General features: G+C 36.8%; 1 protein-coding gene across 1 annotated transcript in view; it reads right to left on the bottom strand.

Annotated features, from left to right (window-relative positions):
- The window catches only part of LOC127715836 (polycystic kidney disease protein 1-like 2), an 84,561-nt gene that overhangs the window by 55,623 nt on the left and 14,150 nt on the right, over nucleotides 1-14,788 (bottom strand). Inside the window, exons 12-17 of the mRNA XM_052221970.1 lie at nucleotides 11,584-11,846; nucleotides 10,853-11,033; nucleotides 10,431-10,526; nucleotides 8,976-9,578; nucleotides 8,063-8,605; nucleotides 7,309-7,346 (exon numbers count right to left, since the gene is read on the bottom strand). Coding sequence (XP_052077930.1) covers nucleotides 7,309-7,346; nucleotides 8,063-8,605; nucleotides 8,976-9,578; nucleotides 10,431-10,526; nucleotides 10,853-11,033; nucleotides 11,584-11,846 — 1,724 coding nt within the window. The remainder of the gene's footprint in view (nucleotides 1-7,308; nucleotides 7,347-8,062; nucleotides 8,606-8,975; nucleotides 9,579-10,430; nucleotides 10,527-10,852; nucleotides 11,034-11,583; nucleotides 11,847-14,788) is intronic.

The raw sequence follows: 14,788 nt of genomic DNA, 5'->3' as shown, positions 1-14,788 counted from the left end.
GTAGGGACTTTTTTATGAATTAAAGAAGGGAGGGGGTTGGGTCACCCTACCCCAACTTTGGACCTCAATTAAAAAAGTTCCGTAACTTTACCCACCTGGGTCTTTGGGTCCAGGCAACCTTAGGCAATTGCCTATCATTTGTACCTAGTGTGGACAAAAACTTTGCCGTAGGGACTTTTTTATGAATTAAAGAAGGGAGGGGGTTGGGTCACCCTACCCCAACTTTGGACCTCAATAAAAAAAGTTCCGTAACTTTACCCACCTGGGTCTTTAAGTCCAGGCAACCTTAGGCAATTGCCTATCATTTGTACCTAGTGTGGACAAAAGCTTTGCCGTAGGGACTTTTTTATGAATTAAAGAAGGGAGGGGGTTGGGTCACCCTACCCCAACTTTGGACCTCAATTAAAAAAGTTCCGTAACTTTACCCACCTGGGTCTTTGGGTCCAGGCAACCTTAGGCAATTGCCTATCATTTGTACCTAGTGTGGACAAAAGCTTTGCCGTAGGGACTTTTTTATGAATTAAAGAAGGGAGGGGGTTGGGTCACCCTACCCCAACTTTGGACCTCAATTAAAAAGTTCCGTAACTTTACCCACCTGGGTCTTTGGGTCCAGGCAACCTTAGGCAATTGCCTATCATTTGTACCTAGTGTGGACAAAAACTTTGCCGTAGGGACTTTTTTATGAATTAAAGAAGGGAGGGGGTTGGGTCACCCTACCCCAACTTTGGACCTCAATAAAAAAAGTTCCGTAACTTTACCCACCTGGGTCTTTAAGTCCAGGCAACCTTAGGCAATTGCCTATCATTTGTACCTAGTGTGGACAAAAGCTTTGCCGTAGGGACTTTTTTATGAATTAAAGAAGGGAGGGGGTTGGGTCACCCTACCCCAACTTTGGACCTCAATTAAAAAAGTTCCGTGACTTTACCCACCTGGGTCTTTGGGTCCAGGCAACCTTAGGCAATTGCCTATCATTTGTACCTAGTGTGGATAAAAGCTTTGCCGTAGGGACTTTTTTATGAATTAAAGAAGGGAGGGGGTTGGGTCACCCTACCCCAACTTTGGACCTCAATTAAAAAGTTCCGTAACTTTACCCACCTGGGTCTTTGGGTCCAGGCAACCTTAGGCAATTGCCTATCATTTGTACCTAGTGTGGACAAAAACTTTGCCGTAGGGACTTTTTTATGAATTAAAGAAGGGAGGGGGTTGGGTCACCCTACCCCAACTTTGGACCTCAATAAAAAAAGTTCCGTAACTTTACCCACCTGGGTCTTTAAGTCCAGGCAACCTTAGGCAATTGCCTATCATTTGTACCTAGTGTGGACAAAAGCTTTGCCGTAGGGACTTTTTTATGAATTAAAGAAGGGAGGGGGTTGGGTCACCCTACCCCAACTTTGGACCTCAATTAAAAAAGTTCCGTAACTTTACCCACCTGGGTCTTTGGGTCCAGGCAACCTTAGCCAATTGCCTATCATTTGTACCTAGTGTGGACAAAAGCTTTGCCGTAGGGACTTTTTTATGAATTAAAGAAGGGAGGGGGTTGGGTCACCCTACCCCAACTTTGGACCTCAATTAAAAAGTTCCGTAACTTTACCCACCTGGGTCTTTGGGTCCAGGCAACCTTAGGCAATTGCCTATCATTTGTACCTAGTGTGGACAAAAACTTTGCCGTAGGGACTTTTTTATGAATTAAAGAAGGGAGGGGGTTGGGTCACCCTACCCCAACTTTGGACCTCAATAAAAAAAGTTCCGTAACTTTACCCACCTGGGTCTTTAAGTCCAGGCAACCTTAGGCAATTGCCTATCATTTGTACCTAGTGTGGACAAAAGCTTTGCCGTAGGGACTTTTTTATGAATTAAAGAAGGGAGGGGGTTGGGTCACCCTACCCCAACTTTGGACCTCAATTAAAAAAGTTCCGTAACTTTACCCACCTGGGTCTTTGGGTCCAGGCAACCTTAGGCAATTGCCTATCTTTTGTACCTAGTGTGGACAAAAGCTTTGCCGTAGGGACTTTTTTATGAATTAAAGAAGGGAGGGGGTTGGGTCACCCTACCCCAACTTTGGACCTCAATTAAAAAGTTCCGTAACTTTACCCACCTGGGTCTTTGGGTCCAGGCAACCTTAGGCAATTGCCTATCATTTGTACCTAGTGTGGACAAAAATTTTGCCGTAGGGACTTTTTTATGAATTAAAGAAGGGAGGGGGTTGGGTCACCCTACCCCAACTTTGGACCTCAATAAAAAAAGTTCCGTAACTTTACCCACCTGGGTCTTTAAGTCCAGGCAACCTTAGGCAATTGCCTATCATTTGTACCTAGTGTGGACAAAAGCTTTGCCGTAGGGACTTTTTTATGAATTAAAGAAGGGAGGGGGTTGGGTCACCCTACCCCAACTTTGGACCTCAATTTAAAAAGTTCCGTAACTTTACCCACCTGGGTCTTTGGGTCCAGGCAACCTTAGGCAATTGCCTATCATTTGTACCTAGTGTGGACAAAAGCTTTGCCGTAGGGACTTTTTTATGAATTAAAGAAGGGAGGGGGTTGGGTCACCCTACCCCAACTTTGGACCTCAATTAAAAAGTTCCGTAACTTTACCCACCTGGGTCTTTGGGTCCAGGCAACCTTAGGCAATTGCCTATCATTTGTACCTAGTGTGGACAAAAACTTTGCCGTAGGGACTTTTTTATGAATTAAAGAAGGGAGGGGGTTGGGTCACCCTACCCCAACTTTGGACCTCAATAAAAAAAGTTCCGTAACTTTACCCACCTGGGTCTTTAAGTCCAGGCAACCTTAGGCAATTGCCTATCATTTGTACCTAGTGTGGACAAAAGCTTTGCCGTAGGGACTTTTTTATGAATTAAAGAAGGGAGGGGGTTGGGTCACCCTACCCCAACTTTGGACCTCAATTAAAAAAGTTCCGTAACTTTACCCACCTGGGTCTTTGGGCCCAGGCAACCTTAGGCAATTGCCTATCATTTGTACCTAGTGTGGACAAAAGCTTTGCCGTAGGGACTTTTTTATGAATTAAAGAAGGGAGGGGGTTGGGTCACCCTACCCCAACTTTGGACCTCAATTAAAAAGTTCCGTAACTTTACCCACCTGGGTCTTTGGGTCCAGGCAACCTTAGGCAATTGCCTATCATTTGTACCTAGTGTGGACAAAAGCTTTGCCGTAGGGACTTTTTTATGAATTAAAGAAGGGAGGGGGTTGGGTCACCCTACCCCAACTTTGGACCTCAATAAAAAAAGTTCCGTAACTTTACCCACCTGGGTCTTTGGGTCCAGGCAACCTTAGGCAATTGCCTATCATTTGTACCTAGTGTGGACAAAAGCTTTGCCGTAGGGACTTTTTTATGAATTAAAGAAGGGAGGGGGTTGGGTCACCCTACCCCAACTTTGGACCTCAATAAAAAAAGTTCCGTAACTTTACCCACCTGGGTCTTTGGGTCCAGGCAACCTTAGGCAATTGCCTATCATTTGTACCTAGTGTGGACAAAAGCTTTGCCGTAGGGACTTTTTTATGAATTAAAGAAGGGAGGGGGTTGGGTCACCCTACCCCAACTTTGGACCTCAATAAAAAAAGTTCCGTAACTTTACCCACCTGGGTCTTTGGGTCCAGGCAACCTTAGGCAATTGCCTATCATTTGTACCTAGTGTGGACAAAAGCTTTGCCGTAGGGACTTTTTTATGAATTAAAGAAGGGAGGGGGTTGGGTCACCCTACCCCAACTTTGGACCTCAATTAAAAAAGTTCCGTAACTTTACCCACCTGGGTCTTTAGGTCCAGGCAACCTTAGGCAATTGCCTATCATTTGTACCTAGTGTGGACAAAAGCTTTGCCGTAGGGACTTTTTTATGAATTAAAGAAGGGAGGGGGTTGGGTCACCCTACCCCAACTTTGGACCTCAATAAAAAAAGTTCCGTAACTTTACCCACCTGGGTCTTTGGGTCCAGGCAACCTTAGGCAATTGCCTATCATTTGTACCTAGTGTGGACAAAAGCTTTGCCGTAGGGACTTTTTTATGAATTAAAGAAGGGAGGGGGTTGGGTCACCCTACCCCAACTTTGGACCTCAATAAAAAAAGTTCCGTAACTTTACCCACCTGGGTCTTTGGGTCCAGGCAACCTTAGGCAATTGCCTATCATTTGTACCTAGTGTGGACAAAAGCTTTGCCGTAGGGACTTTTTTATGAATTAAAGAAGGGAGGGGGTTGGGTCACCCTACCCAAACTTTGGACCTCAATTAAAAAGTTCCGTAACTTTACCCACCTGGGTCTTTGGGTCCAGGCAACCTTAGGCAATTGCCTATCATTTGTACCTAGTGTGGACAAAAACTTTGCCGTAGGGACTTTTTTATGAATTAAAGAAGGGAGGGGGTTGGGTCACCCTACCCCAACTTTGGACCTCAATAAAAAAAGTTCCGTAACTTTACCCACCTGGGTCTTTGGGTCCAGGCAACCTTAGGCAATTGCCTATCATTTGTACCTAGTGTGGACAAAAGCTTTGCCATAGGGACTTTTTTATGAATTAAAGAAGGGAGGGGGTTGGGTCACCCTACCCCAACTTTGGACCTCAATTTAAAAAGTTCCGTAACTTTACCCACCTGGGTCTTTGGGTCCAGGCAACCTTAGGCAATTGCCTATCATTTGTTCCTAGTGTGGACAAAAAACTTTGCCGTAGGGACTTTTTTATGAATTAAAGAAGGGAGGGGGTTGGGTCACCCTACCCCAACTTTGGACCTCAATAAAAAAAGTTCCGTAACTTTACCCACCTGGGTCTTTGGGTCCAGGCAACCTTAGGCAATTGCCTATCATTTGTACCTAGTGTGGACAAAAGCTTTGCCATAGGGACTTTTTTATGAATTAAAGAAGGGAGGGGGTTGGGTCACCCTACCCCAACTTTGGACCTCAATTTAAAAAGTTCCGTAACTTTACCCACCTGGGTCTTTGGGTCCAGGCAACCTTAGGCAATTGCCTATCATTTGTTCCTAGTGTGGACAAAAACTTTGCCGTAGGGACTTTTTTATGAATTAAAGAAGGGAGGGGGTTGGGTCACCCTACCCCAACTTTGGACCTCAATAAAAAAAGTTCCGTAACTTTACCCACCTGGGTCTTTGGGTCCAGGCAACCTTAGGCAATTGCCTATCATTTGCACCTAGTGTGGACAAAAGCTTTGCCGTAGGGACTTTTTTATGAATTAAAGAAGGGAGGGGGTTGGGTCACCCTACCCCAACTTTGGACCTCAATTAAAAAAGTTCCGTAACTTTACCCACCTGGGTCTTTGGGTCCAGGCAACCTTAGGCAATTGCCTATCATTTGTACCTAGTGTGGACAAAAGCTTTGCCGTAGGGACTTTTTTATGAATTAAAGAAGGGAGGGGGTTGGGTCACCCTACCCCAACTTTGGACCGTTTCCCTGATTATAATTCCAATGTTAAAATGAAATAGTTTGTATTGTTGTGATTGCATCCTCTTCTTGTTAATTTAAATCAGTGTAAAGAAATTGTTCTTCTGATTTCGGTTTTTCCGTCTGTTTCCCCATTTTTTTTTTAAATATGCCTCCTTGAAAAGCTTTGATTTGAAAATTTTGTCTGTTAAAGTAGCTAAAATCTTTATATCCATTCAGATATCGTGTCACGTGTGTCATTGTCACATAAAACCATTTCCTATTGAAATGTAATAAATAAATTGCCAGTTTTCAATCATTCCTAACGAAAACTGTGGATATTTATTAGCTTTTATTTCAACTTATAATTCTGACTGCAAAATTCTGTACTTTACGTTCCAAAATCGGTATTTTGTTTTCTTTTAAAAAGAATATAAGCATGTGGATTTAATTTTATCTTTACACTAGTTAAGTATGGTCTAATTTTTTTATTTATTCACTATTATCATGATTATAAAGGCAAACCGTTTCTACTCAAAGGTAATCAAAAAGGGGAGAGGAGAACCTAAAAGGAATTTTGAAAATCCTACAAGAGATGTCATGTGGTCAAGAACAATTATGTTGTCTTGAATATATAAATAAATAAATAAATAAATAAACAGTTTTCAATTAATAGTCTTTTTGAAAATGTATTGCATTTCGTCTTCCTACTGGAAATGATTGTCATCAGATTTCAAAGAACGTTTCATGTTATTGCAAGTCTTCGGTTTTTAGGCAAGATCAGTTTGGCGCGTATTTCTTATTGTTCGCTGGCTTATTGTTCGCTAGCTTGATACACCTTATTGTTCGCTGGCTTATTGTTCGCTAGCTTGAGTCTGGTGATCAGTGGAAAAAAATATCATTCGTCTTTCTTCTTCATTCAATGTACAATTAGTATGCATGGATGAAGCTTCAGAGATATTTAATAGATTTAATAAATTAGGGTCCATTTCAGATCGAATTAAGACGGCGACGTTTGGGTATAAGTAGTTTGCTATTTGGCAATACGGGCAATATTTGATAACTGTTTCCTCTGTATAACAGAATAAATCCACATTAGCAATTGATCAAAACATGAAAGCCTGCATAAATCTTTGATTTTGGTCTTTATCCTTACTGAAATTAACATTTCAGGGAATATACAGATAGTAAATAATAGAAGGTTTGTTAAAATCATGTACATGCAATTAAATGATTGTCGTTCATTGTTTTGTACATAATGTTATAGGCCGTGCAGTGAGCTGTACGTTCTTAAATCTACGTCATTTGAACTCTGTTGGATAGTTCTCTCATTGGTATTCACATCTTCTTGTCTTTACTATGCATATACTACTTAGATGCTATCAGCTCTTTGTGTAACAATTTTGCGATAGCATCTAAGTAGTATATGCATAGTTTTTCAATGCTCTTGAATTGGATTTGACCTTACAACTATTTTGATTCACGCGTAACTGATGCGTCTTGTGTTAAAGAAACGTGCGTCTGTATTACCACATAATAAGCCTTGTATTTGTAGTGAGTTTTTATGGTATTGTTGCTTGTAGATCTTCATTTTTAAACTTTTGCTAAAATTTTCATCATCCCGCATCTGCTCATGTAAGGTATGAACACAATTTAAGTACTAGTACACGTTTAATTAAAGAAACAGATCATTCATGAATTTACCACAAATTTGTCTGCATTTATTCCTGTGTAAGATGCCATTTGTTTTTTACCTACGAAGTGGTCATTTGTCGGTGAATGATAAAAGAGATAAAAAAATATCTCAATCCTTTAGCGCGTTCCTTTTTCATTACAAAAATCTCTACTTTTTCCAAGCTTTTTTATACTCAAAGTTATATTTTGTTTTACATTTGAACTAAATCATAACATATTTTGAACGAATACTTACACACTCTTTAAGTTTACCATCTTCTTTTTCTCTAATTTCTAAAAGATCAATACAAATAACACTAAACTTGTGTGGCGATAGTGAGTATATTAGACAATACCTGTAGTTGTCGTAATGTTCTTCACGGCATACTAGGAACTGGATGACTCAACGCGTTTTGGACGCACACAATTTATATAGTGTTATTACCATGACTTAAGTTCTACATTGGTCTATTTGAACGTTGCACAATATTGATGTGGTAAAAGGAAGGGGGTTGAAAATATAATACCACAATATCATTTTCGTAATTTCTATCCTCGTTTTTGATTTACAGCAAGATTAAAAATCTCAATTGATATTCACCAATCGACAACAATATGAACAGTTTTGGTTCATTATTAACACCAAATATCACAATTTGGTTCTTTCAAATACATCTTATATGGCGAGAAATTCAATTATAGGTGTATGTTAAAAACAGCTCGTCCTAGATATGAATGAAATATCCGGTAATGGACATTTAAAAATGCATCATTAATCATTAAACCTATATCTACAAATACGAATAATGATTCCTATGTCAGGGTTTCTTTTTTTCCTGTGTTGTAATTGTTCCTCTCGTAAGAGTGAGATAGGATTGCGCAATGTTTTTATAAAAAAAACGCTGTTAAGTGCAAAATTTGATTTCAGACATATCATCTGCTTAAACATTTTCCTAATAAATCAAATAAATTTAATTTAACGACAACATATTAAGGCGCTAAACACATACCCGGAAAGCACAATTTGTCTTTTATCCACTGTATGAACTTGTTGAATTTTACCCATAAATGTTTGTTCAAATCTTGGTCAAACTGAAGAACGCCTTTGTCTAGATCGCGCTTGACGTCGTTTAATGATATTGTCAACAGTGATATAAAAACGTTGACCAAAGTTATTGTCAAACTAAATGTATAGAGTCCAAAATAAAATTTGACTAAAAGGTCATCAAATGCTTCTGTATTATACTTTCTCATAGATAACAATACAGTTAAAAGTGTGTTCATTGTTTCAAACATGTTTTTGAACATTTCGTGTTTTCTTCCTATGGTGAGCCATATCAACGAGGCAAATGCAGTAAGTTCTAGAATTATTATCACCATGAAGGCTACAATTGCTCCTCTAGCAATCTTTAAAGATGAAACCATCGTGAAGAAATGGTAATTGAACTCAAGAGGTGATAGAAGATCCAAAATAATGATAAATAATAACATTGCTAGTGATCCTTGGTAAGCAGCGTCAAACTGGTAAACTTTTTCGAATGATATGTAACGACCTACAAAAACAAGATTTTAACACATAATTGTGTTTATTCATATCGAGTTTGAATAATTTCAGACATAGCAGTACTAGTAAAAGAGTATTTTAAAAGAATTAACATTTTTCTTTTAATCAGACAAAATAATTATTTAAACTTGCTAAAAATATCACAAATATCAAACTATAAAATTATTGAATGTAGAAGACACATTCATGTGCATAGCCAAGTAAACGATTATATGACTGAAAACATGTAGACAGAACACAAAATAATAAAGATAATCAGATTTAGAGACATATACTAGTAAACAGAGTATGGGGTAGCTGTTCATGATACATCACTGTCAAAAATTGGTTTAACAGGCAAGGATTTAAATTAAACTTACCAACACTTTCTCTAAGAGATGTGATAACAGAAATCGTAGCATCAATCCTTAAGATATAGCATATTATGGCAACTGCACCAAAAAATAACTCCAAGAATTTGGAATACGTGTGAACGATTAAAAATGCATTCATCCGACAGCGGATTAAGTATACAAGGAACAGTACAAATCGAACACACAAAACTAGCACGAAAATTATCTGTAGCACTAATACAACAAAGTCTAAGGAAGACTGGTATGGATAAAAACTAGCAGACCATACATGTTTGGTTAGTGTAATACTCCCTGTAGTTGGTAATTCAAAGACAAGTTTGATTTGACTAAATAATCTTGAGTTTGCGTTATAAGTCACTAAATCTAAGAATAAAACTCTTGTCCTGTAATCTATCCAATCATGTTCGATAAGTTCATCAAGGTATTTCGATACCAGACTTTGCTTTGGACCAAGATCTATGTAATAGCCACCAGGTCCATATGTACCATGTTCTCCGACAAAAATCAAATCTCCAGCTGGATCAAGGTCATCAAATCGCGAATTTAAGAAACTATAATGAAATTCTTCATTTTCGTCAAAGCAATCTGATTCATTAAAATCTCCCCAAACTGAAAGAAAAAAGAAAGGAAATCAATTTCAACCTAAATAACAGTTTTTTTTAAAGAAATTAATAAGGTATATGAAACTTAAAATATTGTTTGCAAGAATATAAGATATCATTACTTATAATCCATAGATGTTCCTCATTACTGTATGCTTTATACAGATTAACTTGTAATATGTAAAGTAGAAGATATGGTATGATTACCAATGAGACTCTCTGTCAGAGACCAAACGTCGTAAAAGTTGGCAGTTATAGGTAACCGTACAGCCTCCAACAATTAGCAAAACCCATACCGCATAGCATGCTATAATCTTTTATATTGTTCGTGTTTCATTTAAACCTGTATATAACAGTTGTCATTCAAAATCGTTAATGAATTCATTAAAAAAATAGGTTGGCGTTAAATCGATTTAAGATATGCTACTAAGCCCTTTTTCAACTGATTTTTATAGTTAGTTCTTATGTTGTGCTGTTACATCACTGTCCCAGGTTAGGGGAGGGTTGAGCGCTAACAAAACATGTTTAACCCCACTACTTTCTTTATGTGCCTGTCCCAGGTCAGGAGCCTGTAGTTCAGTGGTTGTCGTTGGTTCTTGTCTGTCATATTTGTTTATAAATTAGGCCGTTAGTTTTCTCAATTGAATTGTTTCAAATTTTTTATATAGGGGCCTTTTATAGCCACCTATACGGTATGGGTTTTTCTCATTGTTGAAGACAGTACGGTTGCCTATAATTGCTTACATCCACTTTATTTAAACTTTGGTGGATAGTTGCCTCATTGGCCACCATACCTTATCTCCTTATTTTCATACTCAGTTTTTTTAAAACATTTATAAAAATCAATTGCAGCACATACATGGGCAAAAGTTGGCAGTCTCTTCAGTTTCTTCAGAATAGGATGGCACACATCTCCGAATAGTATCTTGCGTGATGGCTGGTCCTGTACAATTACCTATAATGTAATAACTATTCGTATAACTATTTATTAATTTGAAGTTGTTGGCTGTTTCTTTTTTAGCCTTAGTTCAATTTATTCCCAAATGGTCCAAATTCGGAGCTACTTTAATTCTGAAATATGGAACGGACTCTTGTACTTAAAAAGAAGACATGTTTTGAACATCAAATGTCTTTCTTGTTATTCGATTGTTTTTAAATGAATTGTATATCCCACATGTTTTATAGTCATGTTACAAAATAAAGATATATTTTCAACGGGAAGCTAATAGAAACGATTCATAACAAATGCCAATTAAAAATAAAATGCAACAAAATGAATACCTTTTACTCGTAACTGTCTTAAGCGTGTTAATGTCAGACGATAGTTATATGCATTTAGAAGAAATCTCTGAATATATGCGGGTCTCAGTAATTCATCATTTTCTGTTTCCCACCACTTTGGATAAACAGCTCGAGAAAATGTGGTCTTAATGAAATCAGAAATCTCACTAGACGAATTCGGCTGCAATTAAACAAGTTTTAATAAATATAAGGTTAGGTCGTTAATGTCTTAGTACAATATGAACCATCATTATGTCTAATATGCAGTAAGAAACTAAATTGTAGACATTTTGACAAAAACCAGTAGCACACAGAAAATAATGTTTGAGTCATATCCGCATATTTGATTTTTATCCAGATTATTTATATGTGGCATTGGGCTATTAAATATGAAAGCTCTGTGATTTGAATTGTTAGCTTAAGACAATTGCTACTATGACATTCTCTGTTTACATCCAAACCAGTTGATCGCTCCTCTGTGCTCAACGCTTCCATTTTCGTTTTTCATGTTCGACTGCGTTTTCTGGTACAGACTCTGTTATTTTTTATAAAAAATATATGGTCGGGCAATTTTCATGAATTTGATATCTATTCAGTTAAGTTGGTTTTGTATCTTTTATTTTTTTTTAAACCATGCCGTGAATTTAAATCGACCAAAAAAATAACGCATGACAACTTGTAACATGAAAACAAGACTGAAAATTACCTAAAACACATTTTAAATGTCTTACCGTATTGATCGTAGAGAGAGTATTTAAAATATGTTCGTTTTGCAGATATGCAGAGGAAACATCATTATGTGAACATATTGCTGCAATAAGTGTCACATAAAGAAATATTCCAATCCAAGTGCGTGTTTTGGCCCATAGTCTTTTGTCTAATTGAACAGTTTTACGGAAAAGTATTTGCTCTTTGGTCTCATTTTGATTGCCAGGAAAAAGGGGATATTCAGCTCTATTGTGGTCATTCTTTGTGCTGACCTCCATATGTACATCTGTAATAAAACATACAACAGTCTCTGATGCATGATTTTTTATTATTAATTGTTTTGGCTTTTAACTAGCTGTCAGTAACTGCGAGTACTCTCAAATCGTACTTTCTTTTTAATTTGACCTGTTGATACTATTTGTAATGCTTTTTTGTTATTTAATGTTAACATGGATCTTGTCTATATACCAGCTTTGATTATTTGGTATTACTACAAATTTTCACTTCTTCGTACTATGAACATCAAAATTATTTCATTTTTCCTTAGATGCTGTTCTTGGACCTGTACAGGAAGTTTTATCTAGCACTAATTGTATAGTTTTATTGTTGATATTCACCCCATATGTACTAAGTGTTAGATTTGTTTTATTGATATTAAAGAAATTTCTTGGTATTCCTAAACGGAAGATTTTATACACACAGAAGAAGAAGTATACTTAACAACAAAATTATTTTCATTTACCTGTGTATAATATGACGCAGGTTTCTTCAAAAGTGATGATTTTCTAAAAATTGTTTGACATTTCACAGTGATATCATACTTTACTTTGTTTAAACCTGTTTATTTACTTTTGACTTAAATTATTTATCCCTTGTAATTTTTTTATTAACTGTGTATTTGCATTCAGGTGTCACAGGTCAAATTTATTCGTTCATTGTGTGTTAATTTACATTTTTTGATTGAGTTAAGCCTTCCAATTGATATTTTATAGTGTGTTTTTCTATGTTGTGATGTTATACTAGTGTTTCAGAAAAGGGAGAAGGTTTGGTACCATTAAAACGTTTAATCCCGCTGCAAATGTTTGCACCTGTCCTAAGTCAGGAATCTGATTACAGTAGTTGTCGTCTGTTTATGTAGTTCATACGTGTTTCTCGTTTCTCGTTTTTATATAGATTAGACCGTTGGTTTTTCCGTTTGAATGGTTTTACACTAGTAATTTTTTGGAGCCCTTTTTAGCTTGCTGTTCGGTGTGAGCAAATGCTCCGTGTTGAAGGCCGTACCTTGACCTATAATGGTTTACTTTTATAAATTGTAACTTGGATGGAGAGTTGTCTCATTGGCACTCATACCACATCTTCCTATATCTACTAACAGTGCAATATTTGCTAATCAAAGCAGAATCTCTAAATAAAACTAAAAAGATTTGAAACAATCGACATCACTTTGGGTTAGGAAATATATATAGCGCCTGCATATTGTGGATATATCTCAAAATTGATACGATATTCAAGAGCATGAGTTTTCTATCATATTTTCTTTGTTACAGGGCTGCTGCTTACAATTAGACTTATCACCAAGTTTGTACTAACATGAGCAACACAACGTGTGCCACATGTGGACATGGATCTACTTATCCTTACGGAGCACTTGAGACCACCCGTTTTGTTTAAAAGGGGTTTGCTTGCACTTAGTTTTGTGTTGTTTTTTTGGTTTTTTGGTTTTAATTTTTAATCTCTTTTTTTCAAGGTTACAATCTTGTCTTTTTGCGGTACCAATCTTGTCTATACTTTGGCATGAAAAAAGTGTTATAGTTCTAAAATTTTCCTGACCAATGAGAAATTGGTGATGTCTTAGTATAGGATAAAAATTTATAACCAATTCGCTATTGCCTGATGCCTAATCACTTCATATAACATACAACGTATTTCATAGGAGTAACACGACGGAACGACATGTGGAACTGGATCTACATCCTTTCCGGAACACCCGAAAGAACCCTGGGGTGTTTTGCACAGTCTTTAGTTTTCCATGGCGTTGTTGGTTTGTCTCCGACTTTATGAGTTTGAATATAGCTTTGGTATATTCTGTCTCTCTATTACAGAGGCAGTATAATGAAATTGTACTGCTTTCGTTATAAGCGTTAAATAAAGGTAACAGTAGTATACCGCTGTTCAAAAGTCATAAATCGATTAAAAGAAAACAAATCCGGGTTACAAACTAAAACCTAGGGAAACACATCAACTATAAGAGGAAAACAATAGAAATCATTATGAAACTAATCTGCAGTTAATTGTTAATTCTCAGGAAATATGTCTTTTTTCGTTGACGATTAATTCCTTCTGAAGCAAATTATGTTCACTTAGTTCCATTTAATTAACCCCTCTTAATACTAAACATGTCAAACTGATCACAGAAAACTTAAGTCCATTTGTTTTCGGAGTTGCTAAAGTTAAATAAGTTGCAATATAAAATACTTTTTTGAAATTAAATAAAAAAAGTTATTCATATTTACCGTACTTCAGCGTATGGTTTTGGTAAATCAGTTCAGTATTCTTTCTTACCCATTAATCTTTAGTTGACAATTTGTTGGGGTTATGGATGGGATGTTGTATAACATCTCCTTATGTTCATATTGCCATTTTAGTTTGGTTCTCAAATTATCGTTATTAAATACGATCATGAAAACTTAAAAACAATCATTTGGAACTTTTGAATGCAATGAGCCCACTCTGATATCAAATATTGATCATTTCAAAGTAAAGAATTACACAACTAAAAACAATTATATGAATATGTAAATAATGCATCATTACAACCTGCTGACAGTGAAAATTTAAACAAATCACTTAGTTTGGTTCACACCAAATGTTGCGCACTGTAAAATTGTTTTCAATTAGTTGTATGTAATGAATATAAAAATATGGAGATGTGGTATGACTGGCAATGGGACAAACTCTCCAACAGAGACAAAATGATGTAGAAGTTAACACACTGTTTTCACATAAAACAATTTCTCATCTGTACATCGTTTAATTACCTTTACAAGAGAATTATTCAAGCGAGTAATCTAGAAGCAACGATATATAAATGAACATCACATATAATTGAATTGAAAACATCTCTATAAACTTCTGCATCATTTAGGCATATACTAATTCATCTTTTATTGGGGGAATGGGTGGGATGATGGGAACGTAGTAGAGTTCAATTCAAGTGTTTGTGACAAC

This window comes from Mytilus californianus, unplaced genomic scaffold (assembly GCF_021869535.1).
Source record: "Mytilus californianus isolate M0D057914Y unplaced genomic scaffold, xbMytCali1.0.p SCAF_9, whole genome shotgun sequence".
Classification (NCBI taxonomy): Eukaryota; Metazoa; Mollusca; class Bivalvia; order Mytilida; family Mytilidae; genus Mytilus; species Mytilus californianus.
This window is presented reverse-complemented; position numbering and strand designations above follow the sequence as displayed.